This window comes from Mauremys mutica, chromosome 6 (assembly GCF_020497125.1).
Source record: "Mauremys mutica isolate MM-2020 ecotype Southern chromosome 6, ASM2049712v1, whole genome shotgun sequence".
Taxonomy (NCBI): domain Eukaryota; kingdom Metazoa; phylum Chordata; order Testudines; family Geoemydidae; genus Mauremys; species Mauremys mutica.
This window is the reverse complement of record NC_059077.1, coordinates 64,650,885-64,678,152: the sequence shown is the minus strand read 5'-3', so window position 1 is coordinate 64,678,152 and position 27,268 is coordinate 64,650,885. Positions and strand designations below refer to the sequence as shown.

Genomic DNA, 27,268 nt, shown 5'->3' with positions numbered 1-27,268 from the left:
GTCTGTTGTATATCTGGAGTAATAATACCTATAATATTTTTGATATTATATGTTATCTGCTGTATTTATGGATGCCAGTTACCATTCTTTTTTACTTATTAGTTCTGTATATTTTTTTTAAAAAGAAAATACTAAAGAAAATAATTAGTGTATTAAGCACAAAACCTGTTTTAAAATCTCCATGATACTTCTACCCTCTTTTAATTACAAATAGCTAAAAAGATTTCTCGCAAGTTTTTTTTTTTTAATTCCTCATGGGGAATATTGCAAGAATGTAAACTTTATCCAGTAGAAGATTATTAAGACAAGCCCTCCCCTATAAAATATTGTTTGAGTGGAAATGTGAAGTCACCGCTTAGTAATGCCAGGAATTCATCACTGTAATATCTGGGACAAGTTAGGGTCTCAATGGGATACAGAGGTATTAACTTGAAAAATGCGATAGATATCAAATTAAGTGGTCTGAAATCCCGACAATGAGTTACATTTAAAAACAGAACAGTTTGCAAAGATATCGTCAACTGATGCTTCAACATTACTGGATTATGGTAACAAATACAAAAAAATAACAAAAACAAATAAAACCCAAGTGTATTTAACAAATAAAAAAAGCTTGTTTCACTAACAAGAGAGAAGATACATTTCTAGTTTTGTGAAAAATATATTTCTTATGAATAAATGATCTGTACTAAGGTCAGTTCCTCTATTACTGAAGAGAGCATGCTATTTTTATGCTTTTTAACATTCATGTTTTTAAAAAATGCATTTAATAAAAGCTCATAAAATAGACTCACCAGCCAACGTCAACATTCCTACTCGTGTTCAGTATGGCCCAGTACAGGGAAGCATACCGGTTCAGGAAAATACTTAAATGCAGCATTGAATAGGAATGGGTTTAAACACATGTTGAAGTGCTTACCTAAGTCAGGGCCAAAGCCAGTAAAGCCTGTATGTGACTATTGGAATAGAGACATGAATCTTACTCAGGGCCACCTCTAGGCACCAGCTAAGGAAGCAGGTGCCTGGGGTGGCAAATCTGAAGGGGCGGCACTCCGTCCGTTCTTGGGGCGGCATTCTGACTTTTTTTTTCCCCCCCCTTCTTCAGCGGCAGCTTTTTCTTTTTCTTTTTCTTCTTCTTCAGCAGCAGTTCGGTGGCAGCTTCTTCATTTTTTCTTCTTTGGTGGCAGCTTTTTCATTTCTTCTTATTCGGTGGCAGTTCGGTGGCAACTTTTTCATTTTTCCTTCTTCAGCAGCACTACTGCGCAGGGCTGGCTCCAGACCCCAGCGCGCCAAGCGCGCGCTTGGGGCAGCATTGTGGCTCCGGCGGACCTTCCGCAGTTATGCCTGCGGGAGGTCCACCGGAGCCGCGGGACCAGCGGACCTCCCGCAGGCATGACTGCGGAGGGTCCGCTGGTCCCGCGGCTCCGGCGGACCTCCCGCAGGCATGACTGCAGAGGGTCCGCTGGTCCCGCGGCTCAGGTGGACCTCCCGCAGGCATGCTCCACCGGAGCTGCAGGACCAGCGCACCCTCCGCAGGCACGTCTGTAAGAGGTCCCCCGGAGCCGCGCGACTGGCAGCGCCCCCCCGCGGCATGCCACTGTGCTTGGGGCGGCCAAATTCCTTTGCTTCGCTGCTTGGGGCAGCAAAAAAGGTAGAGCCGGCCCTGATCTTACTGATCACAAGTCACACTCTTTATTTTGCTAGTTTCCATGTTTGCTTCTAGGCAAGGTAATGAATGTATCTGAATCACTTATATTTTAGGCTCCAGTTGCTTTATCAAGGTCTCTTGGTTATGTGTACCCAGCAAAAAAAAGACCTGCGGCAGCGAGTCTCAAAGCCCGGGTCAACTGACTCAGGCTTGTGCTGCAGGGCTAATAATAGCAGCGTGAGTTTGAGCTGGAGCCCAAACTCTGAAACCCAGTAAGGGAGGAGGATTTCAGAGCCCATGCTCCAGCCTGAGCCCAAATGTCTGCACTGCAGTTTTTAGCACCGCAGTGCAAGCCCCATGAGTTGACCAGGACTCTGAGCCTTGGTCCTGTGGGGGCGGTTCTGTGTAGGTGTACCTTCAGTGTTGGTTGCAGTGCTTTTTTCTACTTTGCCTGGGGCTTTATGCTTTTTGTTTTGAAAAGGAAAACCAAGCACAAAGCTGTTACTGAGAGTGCTTACTTCCCACAGTAGGTCAGAAGACATAAGAACATGGCTCATCTTCTAGAGTCATTGTTCACATCAATGTTTTCTAACAATATCTTCCTCTTAGTTGCCTAGAAAGTTAAGAAGGTTGGTGAATCAGGTTCAAAACATAAGTGTCTGTGCTAGAAGTTGATGTATCTGGTTCAATAGCTGACATATCAAGTCTGCTTCATGATATTTGTTTCAATTAATGTTGTCAACAAACAGTGTATGGTAATTGATTCAGTAGATTCATTTAGAGTAAGGAATGGCTTTATTTCAATGAGTGCTATATATCTTTCCATATAAACTGTATCAAATACATTCTATAATATGTTTATTTTAAGGATGGGTTAGTAGATTTTTGCAAAGGCTGGTATGGTTTTTTGGAAGGCTGTATTACAGTGATGAGTGTCATAGAAAAGTCTATAAAATAAATGGAAATAATAACAAATTTGCACAAGGCACCCCTAATACAATCACTCTCAGCACGTATAGGTACACACCAGGGCTACTTTTCTCTAATGCTCAAACATACCTGCAAGTTCTCACCCTTGGATATCTTTCCCATGTACACCACCTCAGATGAACATAGTCTCTCTCGTTAACATACACCTCTGCACACACTTTTCTTTTCAGACTGATAGTTCACAGCAGTTCACACCATATTGCATACACATACATTCCAAACTTATTTATCTCAGAACTAGCCAACCGTCCCATCCCACTGATCACTTACTACTCAGTTCCTGACTTTGTCACACACACCCCAACTAACCTATTTAGGCTGTATACCACACTCAGTCACTGTTCACTTGGCCCCAACTCAGCAATTTTCTTTCTCCCACGATGAACTTAGAAATAGCTGTCACATTTCTTATGAATACACCTCTACCTCAATATAACACTGTTCTTGGGAGCCAAAAAATCTTACCGCGTTATAGGTGAAACCATATTATATTAAACTTGCTTTGATCCACTGGAGTGTGCACCCACCCCCCCCGGAGCACTGCTTTACCACATTATATCCAAATTCGTGTTATATCAGGTGGCGTTATATCGAGGTAGTGGTGTACTATGTGTACCTTTGCGTGTTTGTTTATGATGGACTACTTGCTACAGGGTGAGATCAACAGGTAACCAAACAGGAAAGGCAAAAGAGTGATCTAGATAAGGAGCATCCAAGCAGACATTCAAACAATAGCCAGGATATTAGCTGTAAATAAGCTACCTGCCTGGTGCCAACAAAAGAACACAGTTGTTTTGCAAAAGCTGAGAGGAGGGAGAGACAAAAGACATTGGCTAGTTAAAGGATTCAACTTGTAGAAAGCAGGGGGAGGGGTGAGTGGATTGTCAGTGGGATTGACACTGAGGCCATGTATACACTACTGGTACTACAGTGGCATAGCTACAGCACCACAGCTAGTGTAACCCCATAGTGTAGAACTACAGAAAGGGAAAGGGGTTTTCCATCGCTGTAGGAACTCTACCTCCCAGAGCGACGGTAGCTAGCATTCTTCCATTGACCTAGCTCTGTCTAAACTGAGGATTAGATTGGCTTAAATACAGAACTCCAGTGTGTTGCGTTTTCACACCCTTAAACGCCATACCTGAGTTTTAAATGCAGATCATGCCAGAGACACAGAAGTGCCATAAAAGAGTCTGCTTTGCCTAATCCAGAGATGGGGGAAACTGGGCTGAGAGGAACTTTCAGAAGCTGTCAAGGAGATATTAAAGTGTAGCTAAGACCACACATATAGGCCTTTTTTGGTTTTAACCTTTTGCTCTGTGTGTTCTGTACCTTTGGATGAAGCAATAAATAACCCTTTGCTTTGACAAAGCTGTTTTTGAATCACTGTAATTAGTTGCTGTCATAGGCTCCCAGAGTGAAAAGACTTACAGGTGTCAAATCCAGATGGTCCTTTCAAGTTAACAAAGTTGCAGCCCACAGATCCAGTCCAAGAATGGAAGAACTGCTTGGTTGTGCCCAGAGTGAGTGCACCTGGAGACCAGGTCTGTCACCTGAGGGTGCACTCAAGGGAGACTGAAAAGTGTCTAAAGTTTTCCCTCTGGCATCTTCAATTTAGCAATTCTCTTCTCTGCTTCACTTCTCAGCAGTGTCTCATCAAAGCTGTAGCACTCTCCTCCATCCAGTCAGCCTCTCATGCCTACAGTGGCTTTCTCAACATTGCTACCCCCAGCTGGTTTGCTAGTAATCCCCTGAAGGCAGGTATCTTATCTCTACTCCTAGTGCTCCTTTTGTAGCACGATTTCCCTAGTCACAGTAGATGAGCTGGAATTCTGCTCAGCACCCTCTCTTGCTTATAGAGATGTCCACTGGAGCTTCGGCACCTCCCTGGAGAGGAAGGTGTGTGGAGTGAATTGCTGGACCCTGGTTATGGGAGGAGGCTGGGGTCAGCTGTGAGAACGGGCAGCAGAGCAGGATTGCCTCAGCCATCTTGCGGGAAAGGAAAGAACAGATCTGGTCAAGGAGAAGGGGGGGTCTCGAGGAGTTGTTGATCTTCATTTCCTTGCCTTTGCTATTTGCTTCCATACTTGTTCTATTGCTGAATTACATTAGAGTGGAGCTCCCAGTATAAGTCTCACTGTGTAACAGTTTCAGTTGCACTCTGTAGCGGGGTGATTACCCGCTCCAGCCCTGACAGGGTTTGCCGCTCCAGGCCAATGGGGGCTGTGGGAAGGGTGGCCAGCACATCCCTCAGCCCACACCACTTCCTGTAGCCCCCATTGCCCTGGAGTGGCGAATCTCGGCCAGTGGGAGCCGCGATCGGCTGAACCTGTGGACGCGGCAGGTAAACAAACTGGCCCGGCCCACCAGGGGCTTTCCCTGAACAAGCGGCGGACTGGCTTTGAGAACCACTGGTCTACACTGAACCACTACGGTGATGCAGCTGTGCGATTGCAATGATTTAAGTGTAGACATATCAGCAGGCTGCTGTATCCCTATTGCACTATGACCTCCAGAATCAGCGACACTCCAGCTTCCACCCACCCTCCCTGATGGGCCAGCTAATGTACAGCTTAACTTAACTTGAGCTAGAGACTTTGTGTGTGGACTGGAGTTGGGTTAGGTGTAAAACTCGAGTTATTCTCAGGCTAAGAATGCATTGAAGACAAGCCCTCAGTGGTGCTCTTTTCTGCATTACTAACTAGTTTGCTTCTAGTATGGTCTCTAACATACATCAAAGTATGAAGAGCTTTCAAGAGAAACATTAGAATATTCTCTTTGGTAATCCTGGAATAAGTACACCGTCTGTGCCACTTGTACTGAGCTTTTAGCTTTCTCTTGAGGCACTTGGCAACATGCCATGTCAACCTGATACCAGAAGTATAAGGGCTAATCATCTTTACACACAAGTTGCTATAAAGGTGCATATAATGCTTTTAAAAACCGAAATAGGTATACCAGACTGAGGTATCTCTTTCCAATGAATTTGGTTCATGAAGATCTTTGTTCTGTCACAAAGTAATCCTGTTTCACATGGACTATCAAATGTTAAAGAAAGTGGGTTGCAAAAACTTATTTTTTTACTCATTTCCATTTTGTCACTTTTGGTTTAAAGCAGTTGTAGTGGTCCATGAGGTTAAAAATGAACTTGACATTTGCAAAACTCCATGAAAAGGAATTGGTTTGTATCTTTGGCATTATGACATAGTGGGCTATGGTTCACCCCATGTTAATTTGTTCCATAACAAAAGTCAGACTGCAGTTAATGCTTCCAAAGAAAGACTTTTATTTCTAACCCTTTATGCTCCCTAGTTAAAATTGCATATGAATCTTGTATTATGTTTCTTACCTCACAGAAAAAAAGTTTGTTAATGGTATCATTTCAGCCTGGACACCTTTAAGTTATCTCAGCGTACATAGAGAGTATATTTGACTCTGAAGAGTCTAAATTTATTCACTACCCATTGTGCTGCCTTACCATACTAGCAGAATGATGTGCAAGCTTCAGTTAAGAATTTTCTTACTTTTGAATCTTAAGTCAAACACTTAATCAATACCAGTATGTTTCTGCAGGCTTTAATAAAGTTACAATGTTTAGATATGGTTGTAATTATTGTATACGTAACATAATTTAGAAGAAACATCTATCTTCTAAAATGTATAAACCAGAAAAATGCTTAGCAGCAGCTGAGCTCCTGCAACTTCTATTAACTAATCAGAACACTAAGGCGTCTCTTGACTCCCATTGAGTTCAGGTGTAGATGCAAGAACTCAGCACCTCATAGGATTCAGCCCTGTGTTTGCATGTGTTAATTTCCTTACTCAAGACATTCACTGAACCTGAAGGACCCTAATATGATAGATATTAACAGCTCCTTGAGAACACATAATCTGTATCAAAGCCTACTTGATGTTTAGGCTACTTGATAGTGCCAAGGATTAGGTGAAGACTGCTTAGAGGTTTTTTTTTTAAATTTAACCCTCCACATATTATTTACTACTACCTTCTGCTAGTGCCAACATTGTGTGAGGTGCATACACACAGAGGAAAGCACATCCCTGCCCCAAAGTGCTTACAGTCTAAAAACTAACACTCATAAATTGAACTCTGAAATGTTTATACCTGATTTAGATAGGCAGTGAAAAGAGTTTATAATGGACATACTGACAGACCCTTAACCATGAAGGCATGACAGAGCATCAGTATAATTCATCTCTTACAAGGAGTGCTTTTAAACTGTTTATTGGAAATCTATTAAATATGACAGGAAGACAGACTGAGCTCTATTTCTGAACATGACATTATAATCGGTACATACGCTAATTAAGAATGGCTTACAGAAATGTTATCCGTGACTCCCATCAATTAAATAGAAATTTTCAATAAACTGAGAGGGTGAAACCTAGTAATTTCAGAAGCATTATTTAATAGTGACAGTACATTCAACATGCAACCAATTTTTTTCAGACTCTTGATGGAGTGAATTTCTGTATTTACATATTAAATTTTTTTCACAACAAGTTAAAGTTCATTGCCATGTTTTTGTTGTCTTTTAAGTATGCATTGAACCAAGGGCTTCAGTCTTTTAAAATGAAACATCCATCTACAGAACCTGAAGGACAAGCTTGCTATTTAACTGGTACCATTTCCTTGACAACTTGCTTTAGCATCTTTTGAGTGTATACTGAATGCTACAGAGTGTATTGCTGTTACCAGATTCTACAGTCTTTAACTGTGCTCTTCTGCAAACAAAGCAACAAAACAAATTCATATTTTGATTTTTAAATGAGAGCATATGTACATTATATGCCATAAGCACCACTTAAAACTGACACACCTGTGATCCCACATTTTTTCCTCCCTTTGTATTCAAGTAATGCTTGGAGTTACAGGAACTGGAACAAGTATCAAACTACAACATATTTCTGTTCTCTCTCTGTTTATAAGAAACACCACTCATCTTAGAACTAACACAGACCTGCTGTTAGACCACTTTCTTTACTCTGAATTTTTAACATCAGAAATACTGAACCATCTTTATTATTATGTAAATTAAATCCATGTTATTTCATACTTCATTATTTTGGTGTGTCCCTAATTTTGTGTTTGACACACATTTCATAGAATAGAATATCAAGATTGGAAGGGACCTCAGGAGGTCATTTAGCCCAACCCCCTGCTCAAAGCAGGACCAATCTCCAGACAGATTTTTGCCCCAGGTTCCCTAAATGGCCCCCTCAAGGATTAAACTCACAATCTTGGGTTTAGTAGGCCAATGCTCAAACCACTGAGCTATCCCTCTCCCCAAATGACCTGGTGCCTCCCCTAGCCTTGTGGTAACCAGACATTTGGTTCGGGTGCCATTTAGCATTGCCAGGTTCCCTTTTTCACTAGATCCAACTCTACTGATGAACCATATGGGAGTCAGTGTGTCACATGAAGGAATTTGGTTTTTTCAATTTTTTCTTTAATAACCGATTTTTGTGTGTATAATATTGTATGTTAAAAGAACATTTTTAAGGTACAAAGTCAAGCATCCAAACGTTTGGAAATGCCAGGATTAAGCTTGTGCTGTAAGTTGACCCCCTTGTGGGTATGCATTGATACACTCTTTAATTACATATTTTTTTACAGGACCGCTGCCTCATTCATTGCACAGGATAGATTTGCTCTGGGGATGAATCTGTATAGATAGAAAGGAGGCTGTAGGACCCATATCTCATTTGTTGCAGAAGTTGGAAGGTGTGCAATGAATGAGGTAGAGAATTGCAAGAAGAGAACAGAAGGTCCCATGATACTGGAATGCTGCCCTGGAGAACTGGATTCAATCCCTGGCATTACCTCAGAGTTCCTGTCTGCTTCTAAACAAGTGACTTAAACCAAACTTTTCACGGGGGGTCATTATATGTGTGTTCCTCATTTTCTGGGTTTCCAGTTTGAGAGTCTGGGATCTGATTTGCAGAAGTGTTGGTCTATTTGTGAAGATAAATTCATTAATGTTTGTGAAGTGCTCCGATCCTATAGCAAAGAGCACCACTGAAAAGCCCATGTGGACATTATCTTCCTAGCAGTGTGCAGTAAATAAGGCTTGGGGTCACATGTTGGAAAATAAGGATAAAATGAAATATTGAACAGCTGCTCATTAAATGAGCACTGGCCATCCCTGGCTGCCAATGGGTCAGGAGCCTGGGCTGCCAAGGAGCAGGGGACCCTTAAAGCTCTGACTCCACAGAAGCCCCCTAAGCAGACTGCCAAGGAGGCAGGAACGCAAGTAGTCAGGAAACCACACAGGTTTCCCTCCAACACCTGCCTGGTTTCCATCAGTATTTCAAAATCAACACAGTATGACGCTCCCTAGCAGTACCCAGGTTTATGAGAACCTCACTATCACCTGTTCCTAGCATGAGAAAACCTAGTCTGTGCCTGCAGGGGGGGGTCAGCTCCCTGACACCTCCTGCCACATGCAGCACAAGCACTACCCCCTCAGCCCTCATGGACTTTGCTGTCCCTGCTACAGGTTAGCAATAGGCACATTCCAACCCCCAACCCTCCAAGCATCCCCTTGCAGCATCCAGCCCCTACTCCACTGGATACTTGCACAATTACCAGGCCCACTGTTCCCAAAGGAGCAGTACACCACAGCTAAATAGTTACACTTTAGACCACAGCTCTGCTTTACACACACACCACTTAGATGTGTTTATAGAGAAAGCAAGCATAAATTTATTTAACAGAGATTCAAATGGTGGCAAACAGAAATAGTGGAAACAAACAGTTACATATAAAATAAAATGTGTTCTAGAGCTTAAATTTAACTAACAAGATGTCCTCTTGTCTAATAAGGTACTGCGTACCTCCAAAGTCCTTCTCACAACATTTTTTAACCATGAAGGCTGAGATGCTCCTTTCATAAGACCAAGCCTGCTGGCACGTTAGCTCCTCAGATGAAGGTTGCCAGGACATCTCTCTGCACCTTTAGATATATTAGACCAGTCCTTTGTTCTTCACCTGTAAACAGGCGCCCCTCACCCTCAAGTACTGTTCATCTCTTTCTGTAAATGTCTTCTCCTGAAGTCCCTGGATTCTCTGCATTAGCATTTGAATCAGTATGCAAATAGACTTTCATAGACCCAGAATCCCAATGGTCAACCAGGGAGATAAATGTCTCCTACCTTCTGTCTAGTGGAACCTGTCAAATGCATGCTCTGGGTAACCTGCCTTTTACTACAAGGCTCTGAGAACATAATTTCCAATATATATAGATATAGATATAGATAGATATACACACCTATCTCCTTACATATTATATGTATGTACATTTCACAAAGATTATGTTAAGCAGTGTGACACATGTTTTCAGTAGAAACCTTACACGATACTCTTTGGTGAACTAGGATGTAAATTCCAGACCCAGGGGATCCCTGTAACTCTTGTGCACCCATCCATTTGGCGTCAGGAGGGTCACAGAATGTTGATGAATTGTCTAATTCTGACAAAAAAAATGTTTTGTTAAAATTTTTTCAACCAGCTCTAATCATTACCATGGCTGGTTTAACAAACAGTAGTGCTGTAGAGGCATGACTGTGAAATAAAATGGAAAAGGGGAAACAAGCTGAAGCTTTTAGACCTAATCAGTAAATTGGCATGTTTTTCATTTTCCCACCCGTTTTTTGTGGGAAAGTGTTAATGTATTTTTAAGCACACTATAAAAACTATAATTGTACACCACTTATTCTCTACTCTCTCTTATATAGTCTAACCCAGACTATCTTTTCTTTTGTGGGACATTCATCTTGCTATAACCCTGTCTTTAGTTATTTGAGCCTGATGAATTCTGAATTCTTCTTCTCTTGCTTAACTTAAGCAATTTCACATCTTTGACATAGGCTATTGCTGTCCATTTTTTTCCCTATACCATAAAAAATAGTAAGTAAAAACAGATGGGCTCCTAGAGAATTGTTTAAATGTAGATAATTGACCTCCTTAAAATGAATGCTTTAAAATGTTCTCTTTTTTTAAATGAAGGGAACAAAATTGACGCCTTTGGGACTTACTCTAGCCTTCCACCCTTCTGCTCCTTCCACATAGTGCCTGACTGACACTTTTTCTGTTTCTTCCTACACACACTGTCTGGATGCTACTAGTGGGCAAACCCTCTGCAGCTCCTACAGCATGGAATAGCTTTTTATAGCTCTCTGCCTCTCAAATGTATATCTATTTTGAAATTTCATCTGCAAAAAATCTATATTTACTCTTACTTGCATCTTTTAGTTTTTCTCTTACTCTGTTCTCATTGTATATTTTAACGCTGTGTTATTTATTGAGGGAGGTTGGAGGCCTGCCCCATAGTTTGAGAACCTCTATACTAGAGCATACCTTTTAGAAAAACGACCAATCTTATTTCTGTAGATTTGGAAGTCCAAACTTAAAGGATTAATTTACATTTTTTGTATATGAACAGACACATTTATGATAATGACAATAAATGTAAACTCCCTACAGTTCTGTCTTCCCACACTAGATTTCGAAGCCGCGGGACCAGCGGACCCTCCGTAGGCATGCTGCCGAAGGCAACCTGCCTGCCGCCCTCGCGGCGACCGGCAGAGCGCCCCCCTCTCTCCCTTCTTCATTTGCTCCATTCCCCTATGGCTCATTCAGGAAGCCCGCACAGAGCCTTTCACCCCTTTAGCCCTGGCATCAATATCCCATCTTCACTTTGGAGTGTTATGTGGAAGGTGGTGACCTTTTCCCTCTTCCGCTTCTCCTCCTTGTCTTCTTGGATGGGGGCTTCCTGAAAAGGGAAGAGGTGGATCCGACTGGTGGAGGCATGCAGTATACTGTATGGCTCCACAGCCCCTGATCTTTTCACAATGTTGATTCTATTGCTTCTTTAGATTGATACAGTCATGTCTGTTCTTTGACAAAATTGGCCCATTGGCTGAGATGCCTCCTGCCTGAGTTAACACAATGGAGACCACGTCTTCGTGCACCTTTTGCTGGACCCCCACTGGCCTTTTGGTGAATGACTTTTCCCTAGGGAACCCACTGAGTGTCCAACATTTCTCTGATGCCTTATTAGTTCCCATGAAGCTGCCTGCAACTTTATAGGGTATCAGAGACCTGAGATTAGGTTTCTTGTTCTCCACTTTTTTATGCGTTGGATTCTGGTGGAGTGTCTAGGGTGAGATACCAACGTATGGATTTAGTTTAATTTCATGTATTTTCAACATTGAACCTGGATTACCCACCATGGACATATGTAAAAGACAGTTTTTTGTATTGGCAGGGGAGTCATACAATTTATAAGGGTAAATCAGTAGATGTGCATATCTTTTCTGTTAACAGTAAAATAAAATGCATTAGATTATTGGTGGTTATCTTGGGTAGGATTTCTTTTGTCTGGCTCTTTGTTGTTGTTTTATAGCAAGATTGGCCTTTCTAGCCTTTTTGACTGGATTGGTTAATCCTTAAAAGAGGACTAACATCTGATTTATTCAAAGACAGTTAGGAAGATGGGAGTTCAGTGTTTCCTGATATAAGAGTAGTTGTGATATGGGAACTTTATAACATCTGTAGGAACCAAGCCAAAAATTTGGGATATCAGTGGAGGTCAGAACAAGTGTGGATATGTATCAGCAACATGCCATGGTTGGTAACCATCATGGATCAGTATGGGGGTTTAGACCAGGGACCTGCTGATTTCCCACAGCTGTGATACAGTGGGAGAAAAAACATTCTCCTTCTCTTCACACATTTATTCTTTCTATTCTAGGACCCTACCTTAATCTCAACGTTCAACTTGTGTGTTCACACAACAGTGTGCTTTGAATATAGGAGGGTATGGAAAAATAAACACTGCTAATGAGGTGGCGCTCATTACTCTTAAATCTGGGAAAAGTCTAATTCACTATTCTACCAAAGCATTTAATTTTGTAAATATGTTTTATTAGTGTCACTGGCGGTGATGCACTTTTGGCTTCAAAATTAAGAGAGAAAGTGCCATTTGAGTTTATTCCCAAGACCAGTTCCTGTTCACATAGGGTAAATGTTACTTATAAAGATGCTCCTAAAATTTAATTATTATTTCAAAGCTGTTTTAATTATGTTTATAAATGCTTAAAATGTTATAAATTGGACATTTAAATGAGTCATTCTATTATTGTATAATTAAGACTGACTGAAAGTAAAATTACATTTTATTAGCCTTCTCTATTTTCCATGAAGGCAATGGCAGAACTCCCATTGACGTCAGAAGCTGCAGCATTAGGCCCTAAATGTGTCTGTCTTTGTTGTGAGTAATCTCAATAGCAAAAGACTGTATCTCCTTACAAGTGTACTGTTTAGCCAACCATTGAGTGGCTGGTACAGTGCTTGTTTCTGAGAAAATGTTTCTGAGCTAGCATAGAGATTTTCATAGAAACTGACAGACATCATAATGTTTTGGCAGATTTTAAATTGCCATTTCATTTGAGAGAGAACTGTCTTGCTCTAACCAGCATCAGTGTACTGTAGTAGCTTTTGTTTTCTGTACTGAGATTATTCACTGGGAACTATATTGAAGTTACGTGGCCCACTTTGACATGCATCCACATCTAATTATGCTCCAGTGATGCAAGGCTGAGATGGTGTGATGCAACCTGAAATCAAAGTGAAAAGCTGCAATGCGACATCGAGGCTCTTCAACTCTGCTATTTATTGTTGCAGCAGAGTTAGCACCTGGATCCAAAGAACAAATAACTTGGATAGTCTCATTGGAATATCAAAATGGATAACCACAAGGAGATAAAAGCTTTCTCAGAGCCATTAACAATGTCAGGCCAAACACCTTTAGTAAAATGTAGAAGAACTGGAAGAAAAATATGTAGCTGATGATTATGATGTTGGAGTCAACAAACAATTTGTTTTTAATGTGAGTTATAAATAAATGTCTCCTACAAATTCTGTTCTAAGTTTTGCCACTCACTGTGGTAATAAGTGACTTGTATAAGCTCGTGTGTCTCCTACAACTGATATCTAAGATGAAGATGTGAGACAAAGGAGAAGTAGGTGAGTTTCAGGGCAAGAACATCAAAACTATATATTTGAGCCTGATCTTCCTTTCAGAGATCCTGGTGCACTGTGTGTGTCTTAACTTCTGTACACATATGATATAGCTGATTTCACAAGATACTCTTTTATAGTGGTTGCACTTCAGAAGTTTCTTCTGTTTTGAAGGATTCTACCAGTGTGAGGGGCTCCTTATATTTAACCTGTAGAACCAATAATATTTCTCAAATGAAGAGAAATTTGAGGGCATATAGTGAAATATGTAGGGGAAAAAAGTAGCTTTGAGAACAAAACTTATTCTGTTAAGAGCTATGGTCTCTTAATAGGCATTATTTAAGAGAACGATATTGTTTCATATATATATAGATAGATGTATGTATGTGTATATATATGTATGTGTGTGTGCGTGTGTATATATATATATATAATATATATGATTTAGTCCATGTTATTCAAAACATCCCATATGCAGAATGTACGCTTTTTAATTGAGCATTTAAAAAAATATTTCAAATAATTCTCCTATGGCACATATTCTTTGCAGTAGACTTTACTGCAGCTGATTATATTGTTTGGGCTAGTTCCAACCCTGTGTTGGGACTTCTTTTGCTAGTGTAAGCTATGGACAAGGAAAGTCCACTGTTGGGGACGTTGTGGCAGAGAGAAGGCAGTCACAACCTTTTCTCTGATAAAGACAGAGGTGATACAACCCAGCTAGTGCATTTTCAAAAGTAGGAAGTGCTAGCTGAAAGGAAGTGTAGCCAAAGCAGATGGGATGTGTTAAATCAGTACATCCTCTGGGGAGACTCTGTAAATGTAGGAAAAGCATTGGCCTGAGGCCAAATTAGTCTATTCTTGTTCTGGGGAGGGAGCCCTACAATGTGTTGCTTAAATTAAATTCCCTTCTCTTCTTCTGTGGAAACAAAGTTTAAGAAACCTGGGTAAAAAGAGCCACACAAGCTCTTAAACTCATATAATGTGTTTAGTCTAACTTTAGTATGTTCCAGCATATTGTGCTTCTAATAATGAGTAAAGTAGTTAGGCCTATAATAAGCAAAAACAATGTAGACAAAAGAGAACACTGATTTAAGGTCACTGTGTCAAATGCAGAAAAACACTCTGTTTATATCAGGTCAGGCATGAGTTTACAATTAGCACTAATTACTGCGGAAAAATCAAAACAGCAGCTTTAAGGAAGGACACTTTTCACTGCAAGATCAAAGCCATGTCTCTGCAGCATAGCAAAGCCTCCACTATTTAATTGTACTGAAGTGCTAATTGGATGTGAGGTGCTTTCATGTGTTCCCCCAATTAGCCAGTCATCCCTGACCAAATCCACATAAAAAGAGATTGAGTTTTTAAAGCTTTTGTCTGAATGATTTTGATTGGGTAGAAGGAATGGTGCCTTCTTTTTATTTAAATTGAGGAGTTTGGGGTCATAGTTTTGAGCTTGCTAGAAATGAATGGATATGGGGCTCTAAACCACACTATACAGTAAATAAATAGTTAACTGGCATCTAGAAATCAGTGGAGGAAAACATAAAAGCTACAGCTAAGCCTTATATTTATGTTTGTTAGTTTACTGATATATGTTTTGAAAAGAGAGATTTTGATGCCTGGAGCAATTCCTGGTTTTAGTGAATTGTTGTTTTTGTTTGTTTGTTTGTTTGTTTTTGATCAGTGTTTTATATTTTGGATTATGATAGAGAGAACATAGCATTGTTTATTTTAGTATTCATTTTTTAGACATATTTGCAAACTTTTCCAAGCATTTTTTAAATTCTTCAATTTGTTTTTATGACATCTCTAAAACTACTGTACGCAATTATTTTTATTAAATCATTATTAAGTTATTAATAGCAGCAAAGAATCCTGTGGCACCTTATAGATTAACAGACGTTTTGCAGCATGAGCTTTCGTGGTGAATACCCAAGAAGAAGTGAGTATTCACCCACGAAAGCTCATGCTGCAAAACGTCTGTTAGTCTATAAGGTGCCTCAGGATTCTTTGCTGCTTTTACAGATCCAGACTAACACGGCTACCCCTCTGATAAGTTATTAATGTTGCAAACCCGAATCATCATGCTGTTTCCTTCAGTGACTTCATATACGTATTGAACAGGAAGAGTGACACAATGTATCCTCACAGAACTCCACAAGAGAAATTCCTAGGGGCAAGTCCATAATTGATCACAAACATCGTATTAAGACTTCTCTGACAAACCACTCTAACAATATCACCTGTTCTGGCCAGGGTCCACAGAAGAGTCAACAAAACCTTTCCACCAGTGATATCTATGAGTATGTTAAATGTAGAGTTAGTCTGAGTGATTGGCACCAAGTTAGCCTACCTGGGGTATGAGCAGCTACACTCCAAAACTGTACACGAGTTACTGTGTCCTCAGTGGTGCTGTGGTTACCTCTGTGTGTCACTAGGACTTCTGGGAGGCATATCCCATGGTTCTTTGTGCTGCACTAAGCTGAGCTTCTCTAATTCTTTCCCTGTGACTTGTGGTAGAATTTATCTGTCCTTCTGGGCACACAGGAAGAATTGTGGGAAGGCATTAGAGGACTGTCAGCTTGAAGCAATTTGGCCTGTATCCTCACAGTAAAGGGGGTGGGTTACCAGCCTAAGTGAAAGTGGCACTCCAACTCTCACCTGTACCCCATCTGGGTCAGCTAACATGGGATTAAAACACCTCCAAACTCTAGTGAGAAGCTTTTGTGTGTAGGTGGGAGGAAAGTTAGAGGTGACAACTGAGTAGGAGCCTGAGTTAACTCTGCAGTGAAAACATATCCTAAGGCTTTTGACAGATGGACACCTGACCATTGTACATCACTAGGAAGAGGCTAGGAAGTGAACCAACAAGGCTCAGTCTCTGCAATAGCCAGGCCAAAACCTGACTGAAATAAATCAGGAAAATCTGAGGACTCCAGATGAACTGTTGGCCATGATTTTCTCAGTAATCTTCCTGAAATAAGGTGTTCAGTTGGTAGGATTGACAGCACTAAGAGATTACTTCTGGAAAAAGTGTCAAACAATCAATTGCTAAAGGGTTGCTGGTATCCTGCCCTCCCATAGGCTCATAGTGGTTATTAGAGGGGTCTCTCTTCTTTCCTTCATAATCAAACTTTTCCATGTTTTTTTTATTGAAGACAGATCTTTAAAAGTACAATATCAGTACTACACCAACACAACTAAGACTGTTGTGTTTAGTAATTTTACTATAATTACTTAAAAGTGTTCAATTGACTTAACCAGAAACAAGCTGTTAAAATAAACAGTGTTAAGGCCTTTATTTCAAACAAGGTACGAGATAAGGTCCAAAATCCCCCACAGTTCTTTTACGTTCTGATTTGACAAAACACATTCTCCCTACCTTACTTTATTGATCATTATATTTCTTTTTTAAAGTGTGGCCACAGGCTCCAACCATGGGGCTTCATAGTGTTCTCTCTTGTTTCCTTTTGGCTGATATGAAGGCTGAACTGTGCCTGTGGATGATCTAAAGATAAGGGGGGACATACAAGGCAGGCTGCAAAAACCACAGGTGGCTTTGCACTTCCCTGATTCCTGGAGTTGTGTAAGGGCTTTACTAACTTAGGCTGCCTGAAGGCTAACAGCACCCTAGACTGTTGCAGTATCTGACATACAGTATGGCTCCGTCAGGAGCTCTTTAATGGCCTGAAAATCAAAAAGGAATCCTACAAAAAGTGAAAACATGGATAAATTGCTAAGGAGGAGTACAAAAGAATAGCACAAGCATGTAGGAACAAAATCAGAAAGGTTAAGGCACAAAATCAGTAACACCTAGCAATGGACATAAACGGCAACAAGATGAGGTTCTTTAAATACATTAGGAGCAAGAGAAGACAAAGGAAAGTGTAGGTCTTCTGTCTAGCAGGGAATGAGAGTTAATAACTGATGACATCAAGAAAGCCGAGGTGTTTAATGCCTACTTTACTTCAGTCTTCACTAAAAAGATTAATGGTGAGCAGTTATTTAACACAATTAATATTAACAACCAGGGGGAAGGAATTCAAGCCAAAATACGAAAAGAACTGGTTAAAGAATATTTAGATAACTTAGATGTATTCAAGTCAGTGTAGGGCCTGATGACCTTCATCCCAGGATGTTTGAGGAACTAACTGAAGCAATATCAGAACTGTTAGCAATTATCTTTGAGAACTCATGGAGTTCCCAGTGAGAGTGAGGTCCCAGAGAACTGGAGAAGGGCAAACTTAATGTCTTTAAAAAGGGGAAGAAAGAGGACTGGGGAATTATAGCCCAGTCAGCCTAACTTTGATACCTGGACAAATTTGTAAACAATCAATTTGTGAGCATCTGGAGGATAAGGAATGGCCATCATGGATTTGTCAAGAACAAATCATGCCAAACCAGCCTAATTTCATTCCAGGTTACAGAATAGGGTTATTGGATAGGAGGAAAGCAATAGATGTGATATATCTTGATATTAGTAAGGCTTTTGACACAGTCCACATGACATTCTCATAAGCAAACTAGGGAAATGTGATGTAGATGACGTTTCTGTAAGGTGGGAGCACATCTGGTTGAAAGACTCAAAGAGTAGTTATTAATGGTTCACTGTCAAACTGGGAGGATGTATCTAGTGGGGTCCCACAGGGATTAATCCTGAGTCTGGTACTATTCAATATTTTAATTAATGATTTAGATAATGGAGTGGAGACTGTGTATAAAATTTGCAGATGACACCAAGTTGGGAGGGGTTGCAAGCACTTTAGAGGACAGGATTACAATTCAAAATGACCTTGACAAATTGGAGAACTGGTCTGAATTCAACAAGATGAAATTCAATAAAGACGTGCAAAATACTTTAGTTAAGAAGGAAAAATCAAATGCACAACTACAAAATGGAGTGTAGGAATAGGGTCCAGAGTGACCTAAACAAATTGGAGGATTGGACCAAAAGAAATCTGATGAGGTTCAACAAGGACAAGTGCAGAGTTCTGCACTTAGGAAGGAAAAATCCCATGCACCGCTACTGGCTGGGGACCGTCTGACTAAGCAGCAGTTTTGCAGAAAAGGACCTGGAGATTACAGTGGAAGAGAAGCTGGATATGAGTCAGCAGTGTGCCCTTGTTGCCAAGAAGGCCAATGGCATATTGGGCTGTATTAGTAGGAGCATTGCCAGCAGATCGAGGGAAGTGATTATTCCCCTCTATTTGGCACTGTTGAGGCCACACCTGGAGTATTGTGTCCAGTTTTGGTCCCCCCACTACAGAAGGGATGTGGAGAAATTTGAGAGAGTCCAGCGCAGGGCAATGAAAATGATTAGGCGGCTGGGGAATATGACTTACAAGGAGAGGCTGAGGGAACTGGAGTCTGGAGAAGAGACGAGTGAGGGGGAATTTGAAAGCAGCCTTCAACTACCTGAAAGCGGGGCGGGGGTTCCAAAGAGGATGGAGCTAGGCTGTTCTCAATGGTGGCAGATGACAGAACAAGAAGCAATGGTCTCAAGTTGCAGTGAGGGAGGTCTAGGTTGGATATTAGGAAACACTATTTCACTAGGAGAGTGGTGAAGCACTGGAATGGGTTACCTAGGGAGGTGGTGGAATCTCCAACTTTAAAGGTTTTTAAGACCCGGCTTGACAAAGCCCTGTCTGGGATGATTTAGTTGGGGATTGGTCCTGCTTTGAGCAGGGGATTGGACTAGATGACCTCCTGAGGTCTCTTCCAACCCTAATATTCTATGATTCTATGAATAACTGGCAGTTTGTAGTACTGATTAAAAGGATCTGGGGTTATAGTGGACCACAAATTGAATATGAGTCAACAATGTGATACAGCTGTGAAAAAGGCTAACTATAATTCTGGGATGTATTAACAGGAGTGTTGTATGTAAGACATAGGAGGTAATTGTCCTGCTGTTCTTAGCAGTGGTGAGGCCTCAGCTGGTGTGCTATGTCCAATTCTGGGTGCCACATTTTAGGAAAGATGTGGACAAGTTGGAGAAAGTCCAGAGGAGAGCATAAAAAAGGTAAAAGTTTTAGAAAACGTGACCTATGAGGAAAGAGAAAAAAAAAACAACTGAGCATGTTTAGTGTTCAGAAAAGAAGACTGAGGTGGGATCTGATAACAGTCTTCAGATATGTTAAGGGTTGTTATAAAGAGGACAGTGATCAGTTGTTCCCTGTGGCCCACCCACTTTGTCTCTCTAGTATCCTGGGACTGACACCGTTACAACTACACTGCACACAATTGTTTTCCATGTCCACTGAAGGTAGGACAAGAAGTAGTGGAGTAAGGGTATAATCTGCAGCAAGGGAGATTTAGGTTAGATAGTGCAAAAAAACCTTTTAACTATAAGGGTAGTTAAGCTCTGAAATGGGCTTCCAAAGGAGGTTGTGGAATCCCCATCATTGGAGGTTTTTAAAAACAGGTTGAACAAACACCTGTCAGATGATCTAGGTTCACTTGGTCCTGCCACACCATAGGTGGCTGGACTTAATGACTTCTTGAGGTCCCTTCCAGCCCTAATTTCTATGGTTCTATGATTACTGGAGGGCAGTGTGCTCCAAACACACTCTTCCCTGACATATCCTTGTACCTGGGGTCTGAAGGAGTGGTGAAGAGCCAGCTACAGAAGCTCTGTCACCCAGGGATTCTCCTACGCCAAGGGAATACTTAGATAGCCACTTAAGCTAGCTTTAAGGTTACTTTGTGCTGCCACAGTGTTGCAAGGCAATGCTGAATCAGAGCCTATATCTAGAGACCTGTGGCTTTTTCAAATACAAAATAACAGAAAATTAAAAATGAAAAACAACCTATAAAACAAAATAAAATTTTAAAAGTGACCCTGTAGCAGCTGTTCCTGTGCTATAGGGATGGGCCAAGTTCCCTGCTCCAGGCATTGTGATCTCCTGTGTGGGGTTGCAGCGCCACTCAAGTTTGGCCTGGTCACCTCGGCATCCTAAACCCTGTCCTTCCAGGTCATAATGCCACTGAAATTTGGCATCATGATGAAGAAAGGGTGGCAGAGCCAAAGTTGAGTGAGTGGTACTGCAACCTGGCACATGGGGTGGCAGCACCTCTCAGGTTTGGCCTGGCCACTCCTCCATTATCGTGACAGGGGATTGGGGAGGGGCCAGGAAATGGAGACAAATTTGAATGTGTGGCATTGTGACCTGGCAGGACAGGAGCAGCAAGGTGAATGTGGCGGGGGGGGGGCTCACTCTGCAAACTCCACCTGTCAAGCGTCCCACCTAACACCCCCCCCCGGGGCAGGACCCTCCCTTCCTCTGTACCCTCACGTGGATTAAAACAATAAAACAAAATAAGAAATTCACAAAAAGTGAAATTAAAAAATATATATAACAAGGATTTCATGGGTCTCTATCTATACCCATGTTTTAGTAAGGTACTTAAGTATGTGCCTAATGTTGAAGCACAAGAGGAATTCCATTGAAGATCCATTTTCCCTACTCTAAAGCTTTTGAGTTATTTTATTTTACTGTTATAGATACTGCTCTTGAACTTTGAAACTCATTTATTGATTTTAGAGGCTTTAATTCCTTCTTGAGGGTCAAGTCATATTATAAAAGCAGTGGAGCTTTGCTACTGTGATTTGTGAAAATAGCAGAACCTTCACAGTACCACTCTTTCATATTTCGCAACAGTCAAGTGAAAATAAATTAATCAGACATACCATTGCATGCAGTATAGAACTCTATATCTGCAGTATTTGTTTACAGATATCCACAGATAGCTAGAAAAACAGCTAACTAAAGCTTATAAAGATATGTATAAGGCACACCTTTCTTGTTGCCTACTTTTCTCATGTTTTATGTATGGTGGTAATGTTGATGGAAATTATGAAACAGCAGGAATGAGCCACCAGTAATGCTTCTGAACACAGCAGTTTCCGTTTCAGTAAGGTGAAGTAAGTTGAAAGGCGTAGCCACTACTGGCTGATGTCTTAGCAGCTGGATATGAGCGTTAATGTTTCATGGGAATCCTTGGAGGCATGTCTGTCAGTGGGTGGCCTTCATCATAGCTATCCCTGCTCTGACTTTAAAGTGCCTGCTCTTGATCAGTAGAAGGAGTAACTAAAAACCTAAAGATGGCTATTACCCACATAGTTTACATACACTGTATTCCAGTTAAGCACTTAGCCTTGGCTGCTCACCATCTCCACTCTGTCATGTCCTCTCTTCCTCAACCTTGCTCACATTACTTGGATATAGAATTGCACATTTCTCCACACTATGTATAAGAACATAAGAACAGCCATACTGGGTCAGACCAATGGTCCATCTAGCCAAGTATCCAGTCTTCCGACCGTAGCCAGTGCTTCAGAGGGAATGTACAGAACAGGTAATCAAGTGATACATCCCCTGTTGCCTATTCCCTGCTTCTGGCAGACAAAGGCTAGGGACACCATCCCTGCCCATCCTGACTAATAAACATTGTACTTATCTAGTTCTTTTTTGAACCCTGTTATAGTCCTCGCCTTTACAACGTGCTCTGGGAAAGAGTTCCACAGATTGACTGTGCATTGTGTGAATTAATACTTCCTTTTGTTTGTTTTAAATCTGCTACCTATTAATTTCCTTTGGTGATCCCTGGTTTGTGTGTCATAACACTTCCTTATTTACTTTCTCCACACCAGTCAACTCTATCATATCCTCCCTTAGTCATCTCTTTTCCAAACTGAAAAGTCCCAGTCTTATTAATCTCTCTTTGTAAGGAAACTGCTCCATATCCTCAATCATTTTTCGTGCCCTTTTCTAATTCCCATATATCTTTTTTTTAGATAGGGCGACCAGATCTGCATGCAGTATTCAAGATGTGGGCATAACATGAATTTATATAAAGGCAATATGATATTTTGTCTTATTATCTATCCCTTTCCTAATGATTCCCAACATTCTGGTAATGTTTTTGACTGCTGCTGGATGTTTTCAAAGAACTATCCACAATGACTCCAGATCTCTTTCTTGAGTTGGACAGCTAATTTAGACCCCATCATTTGATATGTATAGTAGGGATTATATTTCCAATGTGCATTACTTTGCATTTATCAACATTGAATTTCATCTGCCATTTAGTTGTCCAGTCACCCAGTTTTGTAAGATGTTAGAGCTACAAACATTTTTGAGAGCTTGCAGAAGTTCTCCAGCCACACTAGGAACAACTTTTAACTACTGATATTTTCAAGGTCAAAAAATTAGCAGAAAAAAACTTATGAGGTATTATGTATATACATCATCATCAAGAATAAAAAAAATCCCAAAGCCTAGTTTTTTTAAAATAATTCTGTACATGTCACCTTTAATAGTGCTCAAAGGAGTGTGTTGATAGAGACAGAAGGGGACTACTTATAAGAAATGTACCTTGTACAAGAAGTGTGCGTGTCACTGTATTTTTCATTTTTCCTTTATTGTGCTCAAACAATATGCTACAGTGCTAATGAAATGTTAAGATTGCATCATTAAAAATATAGGAATTGTCATATCAGATCAGACCAGCGGTCCAATAAATTCTGGTGCTCTGACTCTATCAGTGACTGGTACCAGATGCTTCACAGGAAGGCGCAGAGATCCTCAAAATAGACATTTATGGAATAACTTGTCCAGAGGGGAAGATTCATTCTAACCTCAGGGAGTAAGCAGTCAGCATATAAAATTTTAAAAAGGAAATGGAAAAGTGAAAGCTCTACAGTAATGTTAATCCGGTCAAGTTGCTTCTAAGTAGTATTTTCTATTCCAAGAAAGAGTTTTGTTAATTATATAACTTATGTTTATTGTAAGCAGTAAATGTATGTTGCTGTTTATATTGTTAAAAGTATACAGTAAAATAGAGTATGCAACGTAGCCTGAGTGAGTTAATATTGCTATAGTTAAATTTTGTGACTTATTTTAATTGTATGACCTTGTTGTTGCCTTAACATAGTTTCCTGCATTTAATAAGGAAAATGATTAAAAAGACAGACTCACCTTTATTATAAATACATTCTGTTCTGTCATCAAATAGTCTTTGCATAATCTGTCTAGCTTTTAAGGAAACCAGACTACATATATATGTATGTATGTATATGAGTATTACTTAAATTGTGTATTAGTATACCTGGCTATGTATTTTAAGATTTAGAGCTTTTGTTTGGCCATAGACCAAACATTACAGGATCATTAATTGCAGTGTAAGCTTTCAAATGATGCACAAGTAAGGGACTTGACCTGATTTGACCACATCATCTACCGGGAAAAGAGAGAGAGAATTCAGACTTCATATTTACTCAGCGTTAGGCCTTTCCTGAGTTGAGACTGACAACAGTCACATGTTACACTCATAAAACTCAAAGAAGCAAAACTGAAAAGTTTCAACATCAACAAGAGATTATTTCAAATGTAATTAAGACAGCAGAAACATGTTACATTTAAAGTTGATGCTGCCCTTTAATATGTAAATAGTTAACGCTCTACCTTTATAGAATACATACTTGGTATCAAAGTTTTACATAAGTTAACGTGTTGAAGTGCAGTTTACTCACTATCAGTGTGTTGAGTTCAGTCAGAAATCATGTCATTGTATGACCTCAGCAATTGGCATTTTCATCCTTCTCCTTTCTGTGTTCAAAAATAAAAAAAAATTTAAAGGAAACTTGAAAAGCACCAACTTAACTGGAGCTTTAGTGTTTTGTGGAAATACTTTTTCTAGGGTACGTCTACACTACGGGATTATTCCGAATTTACATAAACCGGTTTAACAAAACAGATTGTATAAAATCGAGTGTGCGCGGCCACACTAAACACATTAAATCAGTGGTGTGCGTCCACGGTCTGAGGCTAGCGTCGATTTCTGGAGCATTGCACTGTGGGTAGCTATTCCGTAGCTATCCCATAGTTCCCGCAGCCTCCCCCGCCCCTTTGAATTTCCGGTTTGAGATCCCAGTGCCTGATGCGGCAAAAATCATTGTCGCGGGTGGTTCTGGGTAAATGTCGTCAGTCACTCCTTCCGCTGGGAAAGCAACGGCAGACAAGCATTTCATGCCTTTTTTCCCTGGATTGCCCTGGAAGATGCCATAGCATGGCAATCATGGAGCCTGTTTCGCCTTTTGTGACTGTCACCGTATGTGTACTAGATGCCGCTCACAGAGGCTACACAGCAGCATGCTTTTGCTTTTGCATGATAGCAGAGATGGTTATCAGCCATATTGTACCATCTACCATACCATAAATTGGTAATAAGATGATCATGGCTACCAGTCCTTTTGCACTGTTCCATTTGCTACTGTCATAAGTGCCCCTGGCTGCTCTTAGCCAGGGGCGCAAAAGCCAAAATTGGGAATGACTCCCTGAGTCAATCCCTCCTTTTTGGTATCTAAAAATAGAATCAGTCCTGCCTAGAATATGGGCAAGTGTACTAGAGAACCACTGTATCAGAGAACCAGAGAGCACAGCTGCTCTGTGTCAGATCCTGCAGAAATTATGAGCTGTATTCTATTCACAGGGGGTGCTCCTGCAACAACCCCACCTGTTGATTCCGTTCTTCCCTCAGCCTTCCTGGGCTACCGTAGCATTGTCCCCCCACTTGTGTGATGAAGTAATAAAGAATGCAGGAATAAGACACAGTGACTTGTTAGTGAGATATGAGTGGAAGGCAGCCTCCAGCTGCTATGATAGTCCAGACAGGACAGTAAGGAGTGTGTAGGAGAGGAGCCCAGCATCCCTCTGCTAGTCCAGGGGCAATTGAATCTTTTCTTTACACATGAAGGGTGGGGGCTGATGGAGCTCAGCCCCCTGTTGCTATGATGACGATGGTTATCAGCCATACTGTACCATCTACCAGGAAAAATTAGGGCCAGGCGCCCTTGATCAACCTAACAGATACTAGTCAGCATGGTTACCAGTCCTTTTGCACTGCCCCATGTGCCAATAGGCTGATGATGAGGACGGATACCAGTCGTTTTGTACCATCAGCCATCCATAGCGTGGGGGGAGCAAGGATGTTGGTGTTGAGTGCTGCACCATCGCGTCTATCTGCAGCATTCAGTAAAGATAGGGTGACATGTAAAAGAGTCAAGAGAGGATTGTTTTCCCTTTCACTTCTGGGGGTGGGTGGGGGGGTGCGTAAATTGCCTAGCTATGCCCTGACCCACCGCGGACACTGTTTTTGACCCTAGAAGCATTTGGAGCTCAGCCAAGAATGCAAATGCTTTTCAGAGACTGCAGGAACTGTGGGATAGCTTGAGTCCCCCAGTCCATGAGCGTCCATTTGATTCTTTGGCTTTCTGTTACGCTTGTCACGCAGCAGTGCGCTGAGTCCCTGCTATGGCATCTGTCGGGAGATATTTAAAAAATGATTTTGAATTTCGTCTTCTGTAACGGAGCGCTGATAGAACAGATTTGCCTGCCCTTACAGCGATCACGTCCGCATCGTCCATGCGGGAGCTCTTTCTTTCTTTTGATTTTTAACTGCATCACCACCCATGCTGATCGGAGCTCCACGCTGGGCAAACAGGAAATATTCAAAAGTTCGCGGGGCTTTTCCTGTCTACCTGGCCACTGCATCCGAGTTCAGATTGCTGTCCAGAGCGGTCAGTGGTGCACTGTGGGATACCGCCCGGAGGCCAATACCGTCGATCTGCGGCCACACTAACCCCAATCCGATATGGTAATACCGATATTAGCGCTACTCCTCTCGTTAGGGAGGAGTACAGAAACCGGTTTAAAGAGCCCTTTATACTGATATAAAGGGCCTCTTAGTGTGGACGGGTGTGGCATTAAATCGGTTTTACGCTCCTAAAACCGGTTTAAACGCGTAGTGTAGACCAGGCTCTAAAGTCTACGAAAGAAGTTAGTGCACTTTGCATTAAAAGATTCAAGCTTTCCTTTCTTTTATACCTTATTTCTTCTTAAATTATCCAGTTTTTTTCAGTCTTTATGTAAGCACCATTACCATACCAGTCTCGACACTTCAGATCCTGCTGAATGCAGTGAAGTCAAAGGGGGATGAAAATGCTCAGCAACTCCCAGGAACAGTCCTTTATCTGAAAGGTCCTAAGGATGAACATCCCCTTTCTCTTCAAGTTACGTGAGATCTCTCACTTCCCTTCCTTTTAAATTTGTTGAATGACTTGAAATGTAGGTTATTTAGACTAGAGTACTCTGTTCATTTGCTTTTTTTCATTTTGATGTGATTATAATTGGCTGGTAACGTTTTATTTTTGGGTACATTTGCTTTTAGTGGCTTTTTTGACACGTGAATACTGATTTTTAGTTGGTACATGTGGCAACTAAAGAACTGCTCTTTGTAGAGGTTATTTTAGAGGGAAATTAGGAACAAGGATGCAGAAATTATGTGACGAGAGGGGGAAAAGTATAGTTGCATTGAAAGAATAGAATTTGGAATAAATAAGGCACAGCTCATATTCTGTCATTCTCTCTGTGCATTTTTCATGGAGAAGGGCTGTTGGTGACACTTACTAAAGTGCTGCAACACTTTGCTAATTTAAAAAGGTCTTCCTCAGATCGATTGCGACCTTATCAATAGGATAGTCTCATTCATCTCCTAAGCAGACTGCTGTCACATTGAACTATAAT

At 41.0% G+C, this 27,268-nt stretch overlaps 1 protein-coding gene across 3 annotated transcripts in view; it reads left to right on the top strand.

Moving 5' to 3' along the window:
* The window catches only part of FBXL17 (F-box and leucine rich repeat protein 17), a 468,601-nt gene that overhangs the window by 341,260 nt on the left and 100,073 nt on the right, over positions 1 to 27,268 (top strand). Inside the window, exon 8 of one of the 3 annotated variants that reach the window (XM_045021621.1) lies at positions 8,274 to 8,361. The exons of the other annotated variants lie outside the window; for them this stretch is intronic. Coding sequence (XP_044877556.1) covers positions 8,274 to 8,320 — 47 coding nt within the window. The 3' untranslated portion in view covers positions 8,321 to 8,361. Of the gene's footprint in view, positions 1 to 8,273; positions 8,362 to 27,268 lie in introns of those variants that run through there. 3 annotated transcript variants of the gene reach the window in all.